This window comes from Protomyctophum parallelum (genome assembly GCF_964188405.1).
Source record: "Protomyctophum parallelum genome assembly, chromosome: 13".
Classification (NCBI taxonomy): domain Eukaryota; kingdom Metazoa; phylum Chordata; class Actinopteri; order Myctophiformes; family Myctophidae; genus Protomyctophum; species Protomyctophum parallelum.
In genome coordinates this window covers 28571229-28586704 of record NC_139708.1, presented here as the reverse complement: position 1 = coordinate 28586704, position 15476 = coordinate 28571229, and the positions used below count along the sequence as shown (strand labels likewise).

Below are 15476 nucleotides of genomic sequence, written 5' to 3'. Positions count from 1 at the left end.
AAAAAGTAAAGTCAGAAAATGCCTAGAATAAAATATAAATCAAACCTGACATTTGAGATGGAATTCCCAGTAATATTCCTCAATCTGAAATGTGTTGTGCCATCGTTGAATCTTAACCATAACAATAATAATGATGATGATGATAATAATAAACTGAAAAGACAAATAAAAAACTGCCTAGCAAACCATCAGGCCAGTTGTAGCAGGAGTGGAGGAAAAGGTTAAGATTTGCAAAGTCCTTATTTTTCTTCACAGTGCACCTCCCTGTCCACCAGATGGGAGGGACACCAGTGAAATGGCAAATTTTACACAACTCCTTTTTATATAGAGAGATTCTATCAGTCCAGTGTGTAGTTGGATCACCTGTAAAACCTATTATGCACATTGCTTTGGGAGACTGTTGAAACTATATAATAAATCTATATATATATATCTATCTATGAATACAAATGTACAATGTCTATAATCAGTGAGCGAGGGCTCCTCTCTTCCTCCCTTACAAACTGAAAAAAAAAAAAACAAGACAGGAAGTACCTTTTTATTTTCAAAATGTCTTCCTTGGGTCATCTTAATGGATTTTATCTTAAACTTTGGGGGGGGCGGGAAACTGCACTTTTTGAAGGACAATCTTTATTTGTATGGGTATTAAAAAGAAACAATTTGACAAAACAAAGTCGCCTGATTATTACAAGTTATAGAAACCGACTCCAGTGTGCTCTAATAATGAATGTCTCCTCTGATGCTGTCTACTTTGGTTTATTTTTGTTTTTATTTCATTTTATCTTTTTATTTTTCTTCCTTTTGTTGCTTGGTTTGTTTTATTTTTTCTCTTTGTTTTTCTTGATTTTAGTGCTCTTATAAGAACCTGTGCTAAGGTGTAGAAGTAGTAGGTAGTAGGTCTTCTGTTGGCTGTACTCGTAGACTGATAACTGTTTGTAACCCGCTGGCCGTGCGTGGCCAGCATACAAAGCTGTATAACATGGGTACAACCCTCAATAAAAGACTAACAGTGAGCCAATGGTCCCTGCCTTGTGTCTTTCAATTTGTCCATTAAGTGTCCATGTGTTTTTGTGTTCTATTGACACTGTTGGTGCTAATCAATTAAATTAACCTGCTAGTTGACACTAGGGATTTGCGTTAAATTTCAGTGATGTACTCTCCATCTATATGGTCAATGTTTTAATGTAATTTCTGATTAAATGTGTATAAATTAATTATGCATGTTATCCTGCTTTGAATTTATACATCCCCCTAATTTTCAGTTTAATAATGGCAAGGGGATTAAGGAAAATGATCTATGTAGTGACTCATAAACCTACAATAATAAAGTATTGCTTTAGTTATGGAACTTTGAGATTGCACTTGAAGGAGACAAAGATTCATATTGCACTTGATCTAAGGAGACAAATATTCATATCTGTATGGTGATGTCTTGGCTATTGTTGATGAGACAGAACATACAGGCCACAACTGTACAAGCACAACATATCACCGCATAATCGATTTGATCACGTGGTTTTAAATAATAATTTTATTAGATCAACATGAGTCAAGTGAAAAACGACACTCCAAACCAAGTAATAATTACTACTGACTAAACACTGTTCCTTCGTCTTAATGTGTACACATGTTGGCCAAATGAAATATATGGATGGGAGTTATTCAGGTGGACAGTCTGTATAACCCACCGTCAGAAACTCATGTAAAAAAACTCACTTGGGAAACCACATCAAATGCATTGTTGCTGACATTTGGTCCAAAGATGAATAAGTGTTCCAACACTCCTCAACCACCTCCACTCCTCGCCTCCTATCCTTCCTCATCTCCTCTCCTTCACACAGAGCTGTCTACGAGCTGAAGTGATGTGCACGTGCGTGTACCCACACACATGTATGTATATATATATATAATTTTTTAAACTACACTTAAAGGTTATCAGATTTGTCTGGATTGAAATATAGTTTAGCATTGTCCCAGTCAGTATGTTTTATTCCAAACCACATGCTTAAACAGTGTCTTTTCAAAGACAAAATGAATCGTTCATCAGCCGATCTTAAGATCTCTGCGTAAGTATTTACTATTTAACCCTACATATTAGTACTTGAGTGCCCACCTTTTGCAACAATAACACATTTAAGTCTTTTTGGGTAAATATCTACTAGGTTTGCAAAGTTTAGGAGTGATTTATTTTCCCTATTCATGGCAGATTTTCTGTAAAATGGAAATCTGGACCTTGATTTAGCTTCTGTAGGACATTTTCCTTTTTGTCGTTTTGAACGTTGACCAAAAAGGTCCACCTTGATCTCATCTGACCATAAAACATTGTCCCGCCTCTTAGCTGGGTCAATTTGATACTTTTTTGGCAAACTCCACACATGCTTTAATATGGTTGTTCAGAACAAATTGTTCTTTTGTCCAAGCTGTGCCTCCATTTCCTCAGTATTGATCCAACAGTGCTCGCTGGGTGTCCTACATGCATGTATTTTGTAGCCTTTATCTCCACATTCTTAAAAATGTTCATTGGTCTTTATTTCTTCACCATTCATTTATATTCAAAGTATAACAGAAAATATTAGCCATTAGCTAAAGCCAATTGTGTCCTTGTTTTCATAATTGTAAACTTGGTGCCCCGAGAGCAGGTGCATAGTGCATACAATGCATCATGTCACTTAAATTGTTACATTTGAGGGTCAGTCTTTTCAAATATAATATTACACAGAACAAAATCACAATGTATCATTTGTAATTCATACAAATCTGATAACTTTCAAGGGGGTTGAATGTATGTGGCACTGTAAGTGAAATTTCAGTCAAGATGTTCACATGGTGTACATACAGTATACCTTCCTACAGCTGGCCTATGTTCGAGTCTGACCTGAGGCTCTTTGCTGCACATCATTCCATCCCTCTGTCGTGCCTTTCCTATCTCCCTCTCACTTACTTACACTGCCAAAACAAAAGCAGGAATGCTGAATAAATTATCAAAAAAGGAAAAAGAATGTTTATGGGAACAAGCCCATATAAATTGATTATATCTTTCCATTTTTACTGTGGCTTTCTCATACACAACAATAACATGTTATAACAATGAGCAATATAACAGCTTCGCCACTGTATGCTCTTGTGAGGGTCTTTTTTTTCTTTCTTTCTGCCAGGACGAGAAACTAGAGCTCAGGGTAGTGAAGGAGAGGAGATGAGTTCTGGAATAGTCCGCATCAACTGACAACAGATCCCCACCTCGACCAAGGGGTGGGGGTCGAAGGTTAGGGGGCGGGACTTAGATCTGGCTGAGGGGTAGAAACTTCTGGTAGTAGCTCTTGGTCACGTCGATCATCAGCTCCTGAGTGCACTCTGGGAGCTCCCCTGAGAAAAGACCTGAGAGTGAAATGAGTAGCAACAGGAGGGTGAGATAGACAGGAGAAAATGGAGGGAGGTGAGAAAAAGAACAGAGGAAGGGAGGATGAGGGGAAACGGACAAATACGGCGATGAGCAGTGAGAACGACAAAAGGTAAATGGCTAAATAACCCATTTTGACCTGAAATCAGATTCTAAAAATGTTTTCTACATCCTGACAGTTTTCTGAAAAAGCTATGTTTCTATGTCAGTCCTTTGATTTTTCAAAAATAGCTAAAGCATAACATGATGCTAACACCAAAAGGGGTTCCCGCCCAAAATGGGATAAAGCTAAAGGCATCTTGCATGACTTTTTCTTCAGCGTCTGTTGTAATATCGCCACTTTCTGTCAGTGCGTGTGTGTGTGTCTCTGCTGTTCTGACCCGGGCATCCAGCGAAGACGGTGAAGGGTGGGACCACGGTCTCAGGAGGGAGCACAGTGTTGTCTAAGATCTTACAGCAGTCCTTCAGCACACACCGGCGACCCTGGAGACGACACCACACATTTTGGAACCATCGTGCACCAACGTACGTACTGTACGTAGAGGCAGACCTACTGTAACAAAGTCAAGTCAGTATCCGAGTTCTGACACACAATTACTGCCAGTTGCAACACACAAAACTGGTAGCCATGCCATGGCCGGTATGCCCTACACTTCCAGGCTATCCTGTTATTTTCAGTGTTTTAAATTCAATACAATTTGTTCCAGCATGACCAGTTCAAATATCTCTTCACTTAACTTCCATATATTTCAAATTACAATTCAACGATTGTGTAGACACTAGACAGTGATACACTCACTATACAAGTTGAGTTAGCTGTCCCCTTGATGTTGTGCCATTGCTACAGGCAAGAAAACAAATCTATGATGTGGTGTGACTGCCATGTGACTGCTCTGTGGCCTCAAACAGGGCACAGAAAGGTATGTCTGTAGCAGTGGCTTTTAAGCTTTTTCTCTCTATGTCTCTGTGTTTAACCATTTAAACCCTATCCTTGGTTGGCTCTATACTGGTGACTTGTTTTTTGCGCAACATTAAATGTCTTCGCTGAAAATAGGCGATTGACAAGCGTGTCGATCTGCTATTTTCTGAGATTGTTTTCCCCAGAAGACAGGGGTGGTTAAGATGTGTGTGTGTGTGTGTGTGTGTGTGTGTGTGTGTGTGTGTGTGTGTGTGTGTGTGTGTGTGTGTGTGTGTGTCACTCACTATGACACAGTTCTTGCCAATGTGGACATAAGAGCCTATTTGGGCTGCATTGACCACACAATCCTCCTCTATGAATACGTGGTCTCCAATATGCAGGGGGAAGAAAGCCACTCTGGAGAAGAGGAGGGAGGGAGGGAGTGACAGACAGAGAGAGGGGGGAGGCAGATAGATATGGACAGTGAAGGGGGTCCGGCCTCAATGTAATCATGGGCACATGCAATAAATAAACAACCACCAAAGAGAATTAACCTGGGGTGGTGTGGTGTGTACAGTAACTGAACATATTGGACTGTGTGGGAGAAAAGAAAAGTCACTCACCCTTTGCTGAACTTTTTGAATGGTGGCCGGATAACACTCCGGCTCTTGACAACACAATGTCTGCCCACCCTGACATTAGCTAGATCTCCTCTAATGATGCAGTCATTCATTACAATAGTCTGGAGGTGACAAAGAAGCACACACACAGATATGTCTCAATATGAATTAGCTAGGAGTACATTCATTATTTCTTGGCTCACAGTAACTTACAGGTGCATTTTGGTTCCATTTTTAGACTCTCAAGAGTCATTGTACAACACAATTGTAAAGCTTTACACTTATTTGTATACATCATTTAAGCACCTACCATATATCAAATAAAATACACATTCTGACTCACTTTGCCATTGAGGACAATGTTCTGACTCCCACACAACACAGATTGTCGGCTGACTTTGTTGCCAGAAGCCTGCAATGAGGAGACAGTGATGATCAACCATCTAAACTGAGCAGAAACATTTGAGCTATTTAACGACAACGAGTTCTTTTTCTGATAATTAATGGATAAATGCCGTATCCAGGCTTTAGCTAACGCCAACTAGCTCGTAGCGTTAGCAAGTAGTAGCTTAACAATGGCTTAATGCAATATTTACGTACCGTTTCTATATATTCCGCTTTGTTATACAGTATTTCAGACAATTCCATGGTTGTGAATTTTAGATAATGCTTTCTAGAGAGGCAATAATGCTGCGAATCATCGGATTTTAATCAGAATTGTGCGTAATGTTTTGCTCTGCAGAACTGTCAACCGCCGCTCCCTTCTCTCCGACTGGCAGGATTAGATGTAGGTTGACAAATCATCGTTTGTTTGTTGTTATATTACTGTCACGGTATTGTTTCAAACAATACTGCGTGATATTTCATGGAAATTATGTTATTATAAGGATACGTAACTGATCAACGAGCAACACATGTGAAATAACAGGTCAAGTATCAATCAAAATAAAAAGCTATTCAGTTCATAGATTGATTAGTACTGTCTAGATCGAGATTAAAAAGAAAATAAAAACTAAACGAACGTTACTTGTTTCTTTTTCAGTTGTAATTATTATTAAAATAAAATAAATCACTAGGCCTACATGTTAATCAAATCAAACATTACCAAAAGCATTACCCGGGTAATAATTTAACATTAGGGGTTCACTTGGGTTGCAATGTGCGCATGCGAAGGGGGGGAAATTTAAATGACCCAGTTTGCCCCCCGCATAGTGTACGTTTGTGCCACAATCAACACTAGCGCTAGAATTGAATGGCTGTGATATTAGTACGTAGTCGTACATTTGATTTAATGTATTTGGGATACACACTAATCACAGCCATTTAGGGGTAATTTTACAATGTGTCGCACGTGCCTCTTCTCTTCGACGTGAAAGATACAGCCATACAGTCAAATCCTAATAATCATATCAATTAATACACATATCTCTAAATATACTTAACTATATTTTAATTATGTATATAGCTATTAATTATGTATATATAAAAAAAACATAATATAACAACCTTATAAAACAACTTATAAAAACAACCTTACGTTGACCATGGTACAAAAAGTACCGTATGATATAATTCCTCCCTCGCCTTGCATGCTGGGAAACAACAGTCTGTCACTATCGAGTCAGTCATGGCGTCCCGTGTCCTCCTTCTGCAGTGTGTCCGCTCCCTGGCCCGGCCCTCGGCCAGGCTCTCCTCGGGCCACCTCGCCGTTCGAGCCGCCGCCCCGGTGACCACCGGCCACCGGCAGCTGTCGCTGGTCTCCAGGACACAGTGGGTGACACAGAGCCGGGTGAGTGCTGCGGTTAACATTGAACCTGTTTGTTAGCGGCCTAGCGGTAATGGCTTCACACTGTGACCTACCTGCGCCTTTCACACACAACACGAGGATGTCACGGCTCGTTTTAGCATTTGTAGTGGTACTTTGTTGTTTTACTTGTTCTGAGACGAGTGCAACGTAAAGTCTGCATGTAATGTATCAAACAGCATGGGTTTGTGTCACGGTATGACCTACATTCGCCTGTTTAGCCAGCTATCGTTGTCGGCTACTTCATGAGTTCATGCTGGTCAACTCAACTGTTGACCTGTGTTTCCCTCTCACCTGCAAACCACTTGGGAACAGAACTGCACAGTGTTTGAACAAGCTAAGTCTAAACTATACCACCAATACCAGGCAGTGACTAAATTGACTATAAAAAAGTAATGAGCCACACTAAAATCTCTTTCAGCCTAATGTGTACTGTGGCTGAGGATATGTTGTGACATTGAGTGAATTGTATGTGATTGAATAAAACATTCGTCTGTGTAAACATTATAAATGTATACATTGTATACATACAATGTATACATAAACTGTAGTTACAAATGGACATCACATGGATGAATTCTTTCTGACGTAATGGACAAATCGAAATCGCAGTTGCCGCACTAATCAAAACCCACCTGTTGCTGTTGTGCTATTTGATATGCTGATTTGCCACTGAAAATGTAGTGATGGAGCTCTCTGCTTCTGTCACTTGGTGGAAAACAATAACTTATCTGATTGAAATCAGCATAATTCTTAAAATAGTGAAGCTACTGGGAAACTGCTTAAATATGTATACTAGCTAAGCATAGCACTACCCAATACTATACTATGTAGTATTGCAGCATTTATACAATTTTGTAATATGCGAAAACATTTCTGTCAATCACTCACCTCCAGTCCTTGTCTGTTTTCATCTAAGTATTGTTAGAACGTTAATCACAACAGCAGTTGAGCGACATCTTATTGTGAGTGATGCAGTGACCCAGCCACAACCATGAGGCAGCTTGCATCAGCTGTTTGCTGTTTTGCAGCTGCTAGCATGTGTTTACGGATGCAAATCAAAGTAATTGAAAAGATCCTACGAAAATATATACTCTTTTGTTTGCGAGTGACACACATAATTATAACACATCGCATGGATGCACCTGGGATGTATCCTCAGTGATTGTATCCCAAGGTCATCAGGGTCTCTCGAACATCATACCCCTCACTCAGGCGACCCAGCCGGGGTGATCAAGTCCCGACTTACGTCCCAGTAGCTACCCTCGATCAGTCCCATTAGGGAAAAACCAGGGCCACAAAATCCGTTGGAACTATTCCAGAACTACTACTACTACTAGCTGGGGGGTACGCTTCTGGCGCATGGAAGGACTAGGCTCTGTGGGTTGACTCCTGTCCGGGCCCCTCCTACGTCTCACCAGGTCCACTTCTGCTCTCACCAGGCCTAGGACCTGTGCATTGCACCAGAGTCCCAGCACCAGACACTTCATTCAGGAGTGGTGGATTCCTAAGCTGCAATGGTTCCGCAGATTCCACCCGAGCAAGAAGGTGGTGCTGCAGGCTCCGCCCTCTGCTTGAATGGTCCTCCGAATGGCCTCACGAGAGTTTGTTGGGCTTCCTCCTCGCGGAGGACATAGGCTGGGGCGCTAACCCATACTGCTCACCTGGGTGCCGTCTACATTCCGGCTGTCACCCGTCTCCCTGGTGGTCACCAGACTATACTTGGTTGTCGCATAGTCTATTCCACAAAATATAACGTGGGGATTAAGTGGTCTAAAATTGTAAAACGCTTCTCAATTATTCGATTATCAGAAAAAACCCCAGCTCATGCTGTTTTATGCAAAGTTTGTATCCAGCTGATCCCTTCACTTCCTCCCCCACCTCATGTTTTCCTCTTGATCCTGTCATCCTCCTGCTCAGAGCTCACCGGTCAGTGTGCTGTGTCGACACTATGGAGACCTGCCTCCCCTTACCCTGGAGACCATCAAGGAGCGCGTCATGTATGTCCTGAAACTGTACGACAAGATCACCCCAGAGAAGGTAAGAACTAGTTCTATCCTTTTTACCTTCAACAGGGGCAGGGCATTCAAAGTGTAGGAGCTCTGATAGTAAAAGCCTGATCTCCTTTGGTCTGAAAGCAGAAATCCAGACCAAAACACACCCATGAATCAGCCTAAAATCCTGTCCCATCATACATCCCGATCTCGACGACCTTTGCTGTGTCATTCCCAGTCTCTCTCCCACTGTGTTCAGTCTATCTCCATTCATTCTTGTCAGTAAAGGCAGAAAAGTCCCCAAAATATATATATATAATATGTTGGCCTTGAATTGTTTCATAGATGCTCCCTATTCTCCATTTTCTCCACTCCTCCCAGGGCTAGAATTAAGCTAGTTGTCCCTACGCTAATGCAGGTGTTTTAGTCGCTCCAAACGTTATTTACTTTTTTTCAGGTATCTTCATTAATAGTGTTCTCCTACTCACACATGTGCTGTTTGTCACCTTCGAACTGCCGTTCAATGCGTTCATACAGAACGCTTAAAATTTGCAGTGTTCATTTTGAGCCCTATTTTCACCAAAAAGAAGAAGAAACGGCTCACTACAGAAAAGAACGGGTCTGAAACAAAAAAACCTGAATCTAAATCGAACGGATTAGAATGAAGTCACACGCAGTTCCACAGACTGCTAAAGGAAAGGTAACTTTACCAATACTATTTATTATGACGTTTGTCTATCTTTATTGTCTTTCAGTGCAACAATAACCCATCACTTTGTTTAGCAGTCTAAAATATCTCCCAACACCTGAATCAAACTACCATTGTTCCATGCAAATAAAACAATAAATGATCACATAGTGATATTAGTCTGATTATTTTAGTAACGTGTATGTTTGTGTGTCGCAGCCTTTGTTTGCGTTCGTTTCCAACGTTCTGTGTGTGGTGGGGTGTGTGGTTCAATGACTGTTTTGTAGCGGCTTTGCATTGGCTGCACTGTGCTGTTTCAGACGCGTTTGGTTTGAAGTTATATCGAGTGACGTTCGAACATCGCAAACGTGTCAAATAACTGTACTATGCGCCGTGTAGTTCCCCATCAACCCGTGAGTGTGACTGTGATCATGCTTCTCTGCTGCGTTTCTCTGCACTTTCTGCAGCCTGTGTGGCTGCCAGGGATATTTGCCTCTCCCCTTCCCATTGCACAGAGGCCACTTTGCAGTCCCATTGGCTAGAATCAGCCAATCACGATCTTGATCACAACAAAAAACACAAGGCTAGGCTTCTATTATTCACCTAGGGCAGGGCTACTCAACATAAGATGGCTCAGGGGCCACTCGGCAAAACGGCAAAACGGACTACACGACTAGTCTAAAAATTAAGGAAACACATCAAATGTGAAGAGAACACATTGAACAGAATATCACAGGTGAATAAATAAGTGGCTGACATCATGCCATATCACCTTATCTTGGAACAAACAATACAATACCTACAATCTTGTTCAAAACAATGAAAATAACTAATTATATTATTGGTATGACCATGACATGTAGGGCCGCTGATATATTAAGCAGGTGCCGCGCGTGGGTTGTTTAGCACTGACCTAGGGGAAGCTAGTTCTACTCCAAACACAGTGTAAATCTGTTTATTACTGTATTTTGGTAAATCATTGGGCTTGAAATGATCACTGCAAACTGTAAGCCATTGAGTGTGCTCATGTGTAGTATTGGGATCCATGTGAAATGCAGCTAGCCAAAGTTTACGCAAATCCATATTCTGAATAGATATCCTATGAAATGTTTTCGCTTTCACTTTGTCATTGTGATAGAGCAGCCTGGATATACACACTGGCATTGTGTTGATAAATTACAAAATAGCAATGTAGATAACTAGATATAGACTGGACTGCTAATAAAAGTATGCTACTCCATAGAAAACAGTAAAAAGAATGACATGTTGTGTTCTATGAAAGGCAGCTCGAAGGTGACAAACGGCTCATGTTTGAGTAGCAGAACTCTAATGAAGAATCATGGGGGTGAAAAAAAGTTTGGAGCTACTTAAATACCTGCATTAGCATAATAGCTCAATTTATTTTCTTGCACTTTTCTAAATACCCAAATCGCTTTACATAAAAGTAAGGAACCAACTTTATTCAAGAAAACAAAATGAATACAAGATCAGTGCTAGATTAAAAATAGTTTATACAAGGGTTGGATGAACATCTTAAGCAGACCTCAGCTGGGAAAAGCTGTCTTGAGGTTTTGAAGGAGAGCAGGGGGAGGACATGACGCTAGTATGTCGCAGGGACTTGCCCCCAATCCAACCCTTGATGCTGAGTGTCAAGCAGGGAGGCATTGGGTCCCATGTTTACAGTCTTTAATAAGACCCGGACACTCAAACCACAAGGCCACTGAGATTCATGGGTACATGTGTTTTTCTCTGGATTTTTCACGAGCGTCTGTTTAGAAACTAAAGTGAAAACTGTTCCACAGCTGCAGGCCACAAGCCATTTCATGAAGGACCTGGGTCTGGACAGCCTAGACCAGGTGGAGATCATCATGGCGATGGAGGATGAATTTGGTGAGTTTCTGTCAGCCTGACTGCACTTTCCAACATACATGTTCATTACAACAATGTTTTGCCTGTTGAGTCTTATCTGTCTGGATGACATTTTCTGTTGATGTTTTACACCTGTCCTGTTAAGTACTGCCAACTGTATTATGTCTACAAGTCCTCCCATCCCAACCACCCCAACTCTTTTCTTGTTAGTTTTGTCTGTACTAGGGCTGTCATCGTATAGTCCATATTCAAACCTATAGTCTAATATAAAAAATGAATAGGGAGACATTTTGGCTGATATCGATATCCGATTTAATGAATTCCTGTTATGGCCGATATAACCGATGTCGATATGATCTCATTCTGTATTAAAAAAATTGGCCATTCTGAAATAAATGCCTTATAAACACTGATTTTGAAAAAAGCAGTGCCTCTTTATTCCAAAACTAGGGATGCACAGTTATTGATATGTTGGCCCATATCCACAACATAAACGGCTTGAATATTACTATATTATACTATATTATTGAATTTGTTGACTCTTTTGAAAGATTCCTCAAAAGAAATTTCAGCCTTCGTCACAAAAGGCTTTTTCAGGCTTTTTTATTTTTTAACATGATTATTATAAAATAATAATCTGCCAAATCCACTAAAACCGATATTACATTTATTTGATACCAAGCTTGCATTTTAAGGCCAATCAGCCGATACCGCTGTGATGATCCCTAAAAATTAAGCATTAAGGTTGTGATTTAAAATAAAGAACCTGGGCCTCCGTAACCAGCACAGCTGCATCCTCCACAATATATAATATTAATAACACTGGATATTAGGTTTTGTGACTTGTCTGTTGAGTAATCCATGCTGATATGTACCGGTATTTCTTTCTGTGTATGTACAGGATTCGAAATCCCAGACGGAGAGGCGGAGAAGCTGATGAGCCCGGGCGAAATTGTGCAGTATATTGCCGACAAAAAAGATGTATATGAATAAATAGTGTACATTATAGCACTTAAAAGGCAAGTCACTTTGATTATATAGCCACATCAGTGGGTTGGGGAGCTATGTTGCATGTCATATATCATCTTTTCGTATCCCTCACATGTCGGTGCAGAGGTTTGGACTTTAGACTCTCCCAGATTCTTTCCCAGCTGAAAAAGTGCCGTGATCAACCAGCAGAGGTCCCCCAACACTCACTGCTAATTGTGTTGGTTGGAGTGCCTGGCCAAGTTGCCAGGAATTTGTTATGGCATACAACCATGAAGCTTTGCGTGTACTACAAGTAGTCCAAGGAAGAACCGCCACCCGTATTCAATTTCTCAATTGTATATTGAATATAATTTGTTATATGCACCTAACATTAATGTATGCTGATTTTTTCCGCCCACATTTAGTCTTCAATTCAGATTTCCCCACACCTGTCCCCTAAACCCTATTGCTGGTCATGTGGGAGGTGTAGTCAATCCGGGTGACTCCTCTAATACATCACAGCAGTTCACCTGGACGGTGTAACACATGTAGGAATACATGTTACTATTCTATCCAGTTCCGACCCCAGGCACTCCCCAACCATGCAAAACATTTTTTTACCACCTTTTTTTACGCCTTGCATGTACATATGCTGTGTGGGTGGCGTAGAGGTAAAATACTGGCCCACACCACCACCGCAGATCCACAGGTTAAATTCCTCGTAGCGATGCCTCCATCTCAAACTAACACGATTTGCAGTGTAGAGGGTATGTAGAGGCAAAGCAACATGTAAAGTCAGTTTAACATTTTTTAACATCGTTTAATGCAATCGGACAGGACTTCTCTGTGTGGATGTATGGGCTGTCAAGGCCAGAAAGTAGTTTTTTGCTGATGATGTCACACGCATACCCTCTATTTGTGGGACCTCTGCTTGTTGGTCAATGGTCACTGCACTTTTTCAGCTGGGAAAGAATCTGGGAAAGTGTGCAAAACACGTGTTTTGCACACTGTTTCGCTGGCACCAGTGTATCAGTGGATGCGCATGGCAGTACTCAGCGACAAGGACCACAGTACACACAAAGTTTTAACATTAAATTACTCTTTGCTGCTTGTACACAGAACACTGGTTGAAATGGCTTAGAAACGGATTAGAATTGGACAACAACAAATGTCACTGCCCAGTCAAATCAAAATTAACCCTTTGAGCTGTACAGAGACGGAGAGGAAACCTTTAACGTTTACAACGTTTCATGTAAACAAGACATCCTTTCACATCCTTTTTCTTTTTTTTCTCTCTCTCCCCCAGATTGAGGTTGACCCCAGCGCAACCTCGCAGGAAGTAGTTGTTGAATGGGTGGCAAGTTATTTCCAACTTCCTGACGAGCTTTATTTTTATTTTGTCCCTGCGGCGCTGGTGGCGTCCGCTGCCTTGTCTTTGTCGTTTCAATGTATTTAAATGAACATGTTGTACATTCTGTGGTTCTAATGTACAATTGAATAGATCAATAAAGACCGATGTTGTATAGTTCCACATCACTGTTCTGTTTAAATTACACCTCAAAGAACACAAATGCAATGCACAGAATACAAAAAGCAATGTTATTGACGGTGCTAATTTAAAGGACAACTTTAGTTTTTTTCAACCAAGGTTGATGTTTTAGGTTATTAGAGAAACTAAAAGATGAGTGTTAATTTTCTTTCATTTGCTGCTTTCTTTCGTTTTGGGGATTTTAGCTCTTTTTGACAGGGGGGCGGGGGCATTCGAGCATGGGGCTAAATATGTATTTATTTACAAAATATTATGGCGATACATTTTATTATTATTTACTATAGTCCTAATAAACCCCAATAAATTACATCTGACCACAAAAGATCACAGGATCTACTGAATGTGTCAAACTGACATATTGAGCTATACACACAGTATAAGCCTTCCCCCAGTAGGCTACCTTCACATTCAGTAGATCCTGTGATCTTCTGTGGCCAGATGTAATTTCCTGGGGTTTATTAGGACTATAGTAAATAATACAAAAATAAATCACCATAAAATGTTGTAAAAAAATACATATTTAGCCCCATGCTCGAATGCCCCCGCCCCCCTGTCAAAAAGAGCAAAAATTCCTAAAACGAAAGAAAGCAGCAAATGAAAAAGAATTAAGACTCATCTTTTACTTTCTCTAATAACAACCTAAAACATGAACCTTGGTTGAAAAAAACTAAAGTTGTCCTTTAAGATGAGAGAATTTATCCCCGGGGTAAATTCTTGTCATAATATACCTTTTGTTGGTTGGAAAAAATGTCCATGTCTGCACAATGAAAATATTGGATTATAATAAAAAATATCAATAATGCAGTCAATCAGGACGGTAAACCTTTTATATGTAATGGCATATTGGTTGTGGATGACTTATATTTAAAATTTGCACATTTAGAATTTTGAAAACCCAAAAGATTTAACAATTTCAAATACATTAACATGCTTCCTTGTTTTATACATTTTCAATTAAATTAGTTTTTAAAATACTGTTTTTTTTTTTTAATCATTTGGATCTTTTAATAAAATATCTCTTTCTTATTAAAGACGGTCATAACATACATAATTATCAGGTATCATTATGATGTCAGTGTTTGCGAAATATTTAGTCTGCATCCAAATCCTATTTGTTTAAGACTTTTCTCACCAGCATCTTCCAAGCTGCTGTTGTACAGGGCATATATCTGGTTTGTATGCACAAGAATCTTCTAAGCTTAAGTATTTATAACTAATCTTTCAAGTCCCTGTGGTATGATCGCTGTATCCATGCTTTGTAAACCATGGGTTTGGAGTTCAAGGCCATCATTTGGCAGATTTTCACTCTTACAGGCCTATTCTACAAGCTGTGGGTCAAATATTTTCTCGCTTGCATCTTTAAAGCCATCATGGCTCAGCACTTTGGTCTTTGCAAATGTGTTTATGAATGAGGTTTGAATTTATTAGATTTTATCACCTTTTAGGAACTGCCATCTAAATTCTTAAAGGTTAAGTCTCACTTTCATCTTCCATGACAGCATGGCCCAAGAAATAACTTCGGGGGTATATATAAACCATAGGTTCGAAACTCAAACAACTCAATAAGCAAGAAAATAAACCTTGAGGTGGGCTCACGTTTTTAGAGTGTCTGAGAACTATCTATGATGTAATTCATTGCCAGATGCCACAAACCTGGTAAATATATTGCCTTACCTGTAGTGTAACAA

General features: G+C 40.1%; 2 protein-coding genes across 2 annotated transcripts; one reads left to right on the top strand and one right to left on the bottom strand.

Annotated features, from left to right (window-relative positions):
- Nucleotides 1-1543: 1543 nt before the first annotated feature.
- Nucleotides 1544-5682, bottom strand: dctn5 (dynactin 5). The gene is made up of 6 exons (XM_083779419.1): nucleotides 5516-5682; nucleotides 5259-5327; nucleotides 4919-5037; nucleotides 4601-4712; nucleotides 3778-3880; nucleotides 1544-3375 (listed from the first exon to the last, which is right to left on the bottom strand). Exons 1-6 carry the CDS (start codon nucleotides 5561-5563, stop codon nucleotides 3278-3280), a joined length of 549 nt encoding a protein of 182 aa, XP_083635545.1. The 5' UTR covers nucleotides 5564-5682; the 3' UTR covers nucleotides 1544-3277.
- Nucleotides 5683-6507: 825 nt separating this feature from the next.
- ndufab1b (NADH:ubiquinone oxidoreductase subunit AB1b) lies at nucleotides 6508-13770 on the top strand. The gene is made up of 5 exons (XM_083779906.1): nucleotides 6508-6704; nucleotides 8640-8759; nucleotides 11204-11291; nucleotides 12172-12289; nucleotides 13546-13770. The coding sequence occupies exons 1-4, from the start codon at nucleotides 6543-6545 to the stop codon at nucleotides 12261-12263; spliced, it is 462 nt and encodes a 153-aa protein (XP_083636032.1). The 5' UTR covers nucleotides 6508-6542; the 3' UTR covers nucleotides 12264-12289; nucleotides 13546-13770.
- Nucleotides 13771-15476: the final 1706 nt, after the last annotated feature.

Coding starts and splice junctions, on each gene's coding strand:
- ndufab1b (XM_083779906.1), top strand. CDS start 6,543: ATGGCGTCCCGTGTCCTCCTTCTGCAGTGTGTCCGCTCCCTGGCCCGG. Junction 6,705..8,639: donor AGTGGGTGACACAGAGCCGG/GTGAGTGCTGCG, acceptor CCTCCTGCTCAG/AGCTCACCGGTCAGTGTGCT. Junction 11,292..12,171: donor GGCGATGGAGGATGAATTTG/GTGAGTTTCTGT, acceptor GTGTATGTACAG/GATTCGAAATCCCAGACGGA.
- dctn5 (XM_083779419.1), bottom strand. CDS start 5,563: ATGGAATTGTCTGAAATACTGTATAACAAAGCGGAATATATAGAAACG. Junction 5,038..5,258: donor ACATTGTCCTCAATGGCAAA/GTGAGTCAGAAT, acceptor TGTCACCTCCAG/ACTATTGTAATGAATGACTG. Junction 3,881..4,600: donor TTGGCAAGAACTGTGTCATA/GTGAGTGACACA, acceptor TGTCGTCTCCAG/GGTCGCCGGTGTGTGCTGAA.